The following is a 6,000-nucleotide window of genomic DNA, read 5'->3' on the forward strand; positions in this document are numbered from 1 at the left end:
ACAAATTTTTGAGTAAGAATTTGTTTTATTTTTTAAATTCATTTTTATTTATTTATTTTATTATTATTATTATTATTATTATTAATTTTAAGTAGGCTCCATGCCCAGCATGGAGCCCAACACTGGGCTTGAACTAAAACTGTGAGATTGAGACCTGAGCTGAGATCAAGATTCACTGGCTGACTCTTGGTTTTGGCTCAGGTTGTGGTCTCATGGTCGTGAGATCGAGCCTTGCCTCTGGCTCCATGCTCAGCATGGAATCTGCTTGAGATTCTCTCTCCCTCTCCCTCTGCCCTTCCTGCTCATGCTCTCTGTCTCTCTCAAATAAATAAATAAATCTTAAAAAAAAAAAGAGTCGGCGCTTAACTGACTGAACCACCCAGGTACTCCTTATTTACTTACTTTTTTTAGAGAGGGGGAGAGAGAGAGAGAAACAGAAACAGAGAGAGAGAAGGGGGTTAGGAGCAGAGGGAGAGGGAGAGAAAGAAACTTAAGTAGGCTCCGCGCCCAATGTGGAGCCCGAAATGGGGCTGGATCTCACAAACCTGAGATCATGACCATGGCCAAAATCAAGAGTTGGATGCTTAACCCACTGAGCCATGCAGGTGCCCCTTGAGTAAGATTTGAATGCGAGTGAATCTCCAGGAATTCCAGGGAATATATATAGGTAAACATTTTTATATAAATTATAAGTTCTGTTATATAAAATAGGTTATAATAAGCACAATCACAAAGTATAGATACTCATAACCTAGCATTTTTCTAAAGGCAGAAAGCTACCTACTCTCTGAATTTGTTGTCTATTTGCATTTCCTTTTCCTTTTCCTTCTTCCTCTCCTCCAGTCCTCGTCCTTTTCTTTCAAACTGCTATTTTAAAATCCACAACAGGGGTGCCTGGGTGGCTCAGTCATTAAGCATCTGCCATTGGCTTAAGTCATGATCCCAGTGTCCTGGGATCAAGCCCCGCATGGGGATCCCTGTTCTGCGGGAAGCCTGCTTCTCCCTCTCCCACTCCCCCTGCTTGTGTTCTCTCTCTGTCAAATAAATAAAATCTTTAAAAAAATAAAAATAAAAATAAAATAAAATCCACAACACACAGAGTATACTGAGCTCTAAAGTCATTTTCAAAATGTTTTGCTTTTTGTCATTTGCAGATTGAGAAGATACAGAATATATGCCTCTGGCAGAGCTACCAGATAAAGAAAAAGCACATGGACTTGAAGAATGGCCATACAGCTAATGAGAGAGTCCTGTTCCATGGGACAGATGCGGACTCGGTGCCGTATGTCAATCAGCATGGCTTTAATCGTAGTTATGCTGGGAAGAATGGTAAGGAAGCAGGGAATCTGGCTGACCAGAATGAGGTGAATGATAACTCTAGTGTTGACTATTCACACCCAAGCAGTGCAGGACCACAGATGGCAGCCATCTTGTCATTATCAGGATAGAGCTCTTGGTGTTTCACCCAAAAGGAGGCTGGCAACCTTCTGAGGATAGATGGAGTGAATTTTAGAAATGATGAAAAGTGGCTTGGGTGGGCAAGAATGGCATTAAAAAATGTTGTGTCAGGTTTGGACATGGTTCTACATACTGTGATAATTTTATGTTTTTTAGGACGGCTTTTGTCTTTCTCTTTACAGGTGCAGCCTATGGAAAAGGAACCTATTTTGCTGTTGATGCCAGCTATTCTGCTCATGATACATATTCCAGACCAGATGGCAATGGGAGAAAGCATATTTATGTTGTACGAGTACTTACAGGAGTCTACACACGTGGACATGCAGGATTAGTTACCCCTCCATCAAAGAACCCTCACAATCCCACGGATCTGTTTGACTCTGTCACAGATGATACACAATATCCAAAGCTATTTGTGGTATTCTCTGATAATCAAGCTTACCCAGAATATCTCATAACTTTTAGGTGCTAAAAAATAGGTTGTTTCTTTCTTTCTTTTTTTTTTTCATCTCAAAGAGATGATTTAGTCATCTATTTATAAGAACAATTTATAGGGTTTTTGTCTTTGCCTTTGGCTTGTTTACGTAGATAAAAATCTCTCTGTTAGGTGCTAAAATGCCGAAAACAGCCTTTTAAAAATGCTCTATTGCAATTTGTAGCATACCTCTTTTCTGAGCATATTGATGAGTGGGAGCTAAGAAATGTGGATGACATAATTATAGCTACAACTATTTACAGACACCAAATGTGTAGGAGAACAAAGAGCACATTACTTTTGTCTAGCAGAAGAAATAAGATGAATCACTTTAAAACCAAGATGTCATTGTTCTTATAGAACATGTTAAGACATCAAACTGTGTTGGGCTCAACTGTACTATTAAATGAATAGGCTGCTAATGTGCATCTGTAACAGCTGGGAATTTTGCCTCCTGAAGGAATACTTAGTAGCCAGAGCTCAGCTAGAATGATTGAATCAAATCTGTTATGGAATAAATCAGGTAAAAATGTGTTGTACCACTGTCTAATTCTACATAACAAATTACTACAAAATTTAGTGACTTTGTGGGTAAGGAATTCAGGCATGGCTTAGCTGGGTCATTCCGACTTAGGGTCTCTCCTGATCTGGAGTAAAGATGTCGGCAGGGGATTCCGTCTTCTGAAGGCTTGACTGGGGCTGGAAGATCTGCTTCCAAGGTAAATCACTCAAATAGTTAGAAAGTTTTTGCTGGCTGGCAGGAGTCCTCAGTTTCTCTCTCCATGGTCCTCTCTAGGCTGCTTGCTCATGACATGGTACTCCACAGTCAGCAATTCGGGAGAGAGGAGGAGAAGCCATGATGTCTTTTATGACCTAGCCTCTGAAGTCATACTCCATCTTTTCCACAGTATCCTGTTGGTTCCACAGATCAGCTCATTCAGTGTAAACGGGAATTACATAAGGGCCTGGACACCAGTAGACAGCGATCGCTGGGGACCGTCTTAGAGGCTGTATAAATGAGTGAATGACTGATACATTAATAAAATGTGAGCAGTGAAAAGGACTCTGGAGGTCATCTGAGCCCACTGTCCCCTCATCTTTCTCCTCCCCCCTCCCCCACTCCCAGGGCTTAAAGCCCTCAAGCCTCTGCTTGACCACTTCTAACACTCTACATCTTAAGGATCACTTACTCCATCGTGAGACAACTTGAACTATTGGAAAACTCTTGCTTACACTGAGTTGAAATCTGTTCTTCTATGTCTATTGCCTGCGGATCACTGTCCCATGCTCTGGAGGACACAGAGCATCTCCTTCCTTTCACAGATGTGGTGGCCCTTCAGATTCGTCTCTTCCCTCTATTATACTAGAGTTAGGTAAATTCTTGAAATACTTAGCAGCTTATCCTGAAGCATCACCTATCAAGAGTTGAAGTCATTTAAGAAGTGTTTACATAATCATAAATAAGCACATGCACATTAAAAGGAGTACAGGGAAGCTTAAAGAAAATAACTCCCTTCACCAAACTGTGTATCACTCATAACTGCAACATTCACAGGAAACCACTGCCAACATTTTTATGTCCTCCCTTCTCCTTTCTTCTACATCCACCTTCAACAAAGGCAAAGTCACACTTTATTCTATTACTTAATTATGCAATATTGTATCTACCTTTTTTCATTTAACATTATAAGTGTTACCCTCATGTTATTAATTTTTTCTGTAAACATCATCTTAATGGCCAAGTTATTCCACTATATATTTTCCTTTTATGTATATATGACTATAAAGTTTTTAAAATGTCATCATCTTTTCTTATAGTTTAGTAATCTAATTTCATTTTGCATTATATCTGTATCATTTCCCCCATGTCATTAAATATTTTACCTATCATTTTGATGGTTGCATAGTATTTTGTTGTATGTCTCCACATAAATGTCATGTCAAAGTAGGGTGCCCTATATTTCTAAATAAATATATGGTTGGATTATGAGATGCAAAGAGCATAATCTACCTTCGATGAGACAGCGCGTCCTGAACTTCTTGAGGGAAACAGAGTCCTAGAGAGCAAAGCAAGGTTAAATAATGCTCTATTAGTGCATGGGCCTTGGCTCCCAACCCCAGTGTAGAATTCTAGTGAGCCAGGTTGGAACATAGAAGGACCGTTTTTACTTAGGTTAGGTAGGCTTTTACTTGCAATGTGAACTGCTGTCTTCTGTCTCCTCCAGTGCTGTTACTCAAAGACCACCCCCCCCAATTTATTTTGCTGTACTCCTACTTCACTAGAAGACAAAGAAGTCTCGAGTATAATACATCCATGTTATTAAAGTTGTGATGGTTTCTTGAGGAACAAAATATAAGCCAATCGACAATTATTTTATTTATTTATTTATTTATTTATTTATTTATTTATTTATTTATTTATTTATTTATTTATTTGACAAAGAAAGAGAGAACTCTCTGAGCAGGGAGCCCAATGCGGGGTTCAATCCCAGGACCCTGGGATCATGACCTGAGCTGAAGGCAGACACTTAACCGACTGAGCCACCCAGGTGCCCCAGCTAGTTGATAATTATATAGTTATTATAAACTCCACCTTCCATCAGTCTGAAGCTAAATGCCTTTCCACCCTTTATGTCCATCTCCTTTCCAGTTGACTTGGCATTCTCCATCCATATGATTAAAATGGTCTCTACTTCTTTCCTAATAGCCCACTGTTTCAGGTTAACCCAAATTAGAAGCCTTTAAGTTTGCTAATCACTGACAAAACAGGTTTCTTTTCTATGGATTTCCAGAGTTCTGGCTGATGGTACCTGACTGATCCGAGACCAGAGACCCTGATGAGGTACAGTTCTGACCAGCAGTCCGACGGCTTACTGTCCCATATATCTTCTCTCCTCTTCTCTCTTTACTTAGCATTTTTCTCCTCATTCCTTTCTTTCCCCTCCAATCTTCCCCTCATTTGTGGAAGAATGAGGACACACTCTGAATCAGAGGAAACATTTTAATTTTTTTCTTCATCTATGGTAGAGAAAGAAAACCCATGTAGTATATATGCTGATGTGTTAATTGAACACAGGGTTTGTGAATTCATTTACAGGTAATGGGTTAATTATCACAATGCTGGTAAGATCATTTACAGCTAATATGAATCAATTTGATTTCTCAATAGTTTATGCGAACAAATACAGTTTCTTATAGTAAACATGCTTTTTGAGCTTAACTGATTATTCTATTTCCAAGCTGTGTAGGAAAAACTCTTGCTGTTTCTCCTTTACTCACACTACTTCCACACTCACAACACTTCTGACACCAGATGTGTGTGTTTTTCCCCCACTCTCAGCAATCCTCTGCAACATTAGCTGGGGTGCCACAATTTCATTCAAGTCTGACACTATCTACCTGGAAATAGCGTCAGATCCCACAGGGTAAGGGCTCAGCCCCACAAGACTGTCTCACCTCCTCCTGTACTGCAGATGCCAACAGCAAATCCCAGGTTGTTCCCTGTACTTCTGCCTGACTGGCTCTAAATCCTTGTTCCCACAACCCCCTCCTTAGGTTTGACCATTTGCTAGAATGGCTCACAAAACTCAGGGAAACACTTATTTACATTCACTTGTTTATTCTGAAAGGATATGATAAAGGATGCAGATGAAGAGTTACATAGGGCAAGGCACATAGGAAGGGTCACAGATCTTCCATGTTCTCTCAGAGCATGTCACTCTCCCAGCACTTTCACCTGTTTTCAACTTGGAAGCTCCTGTAGCTCATACCTTGGGGATTTTTGTGGAGACTTCAACACGTAGGCCATGAATGATCATTAACTCAATTTCTAGCCCCTCTCCCCTTGCTGGAGAATGGGGGATGGAGCTCAAAGCTCCAACCTTCTAATCATGGCTTGGTCTTTTTTGTGATTGGTTCCCATCCAGGAGACCCGCAAAAGTCACTTCATTAGAACAAAAGATACTGCCACACCCAAGAAATTCCAAGGCATTTAGGAACTCTGTGTCAGGAAGTAGGGTCAAAGACCAAATTTTAGAACAAAAGATGCTTGCTTCTATTGCTCTCAT

The 6,000-nt window shown here is 40.2% G+C and overlaps 1 protein-coding gene across 1 annotated transcript in view; it reads left to right on the top strand.

Annotated features, from left to right (window-relative positions):
* The window catches only part of PARP15 (poly(ADP-ribose) polymerase family member 15), a 47,882-nt gene extending 45,952 nt beyond the window's left edge, over nt 1-1,930 (top strand). Inside the window, exons 11-12 of the mRNA XM_021692663.1 lie at nt 1,155-1,329; nt 1,641-1,930. Coding sequence (XP_021548338.1) covers nt 1,155-1,329; nt 1,641-1,930 — 465 coding nt within the window. The remainder of the gene's footprint in view (nt 1-1,154; nt 1,330-1,640) is intronic.
* The last annotated feature ends 4,070 nt before the right edge of the window (nt 1,931-6,000 follow it).

The sequence above is a fragment of the Neomonachus schauinslandi genome, chromosome 1, assembly GCF_002201575.2.
Source record: "Neomonachus schauinslandi chromosome 1, ASM220157v2, whole genome shotgun sequence".
Taxonomy (NCBI): Eukaryota; Metazoa; Chordata; class Mammalia; order Carnivora; family Phocidae; genus Neomonachus; species Neomonachus schauinslandi.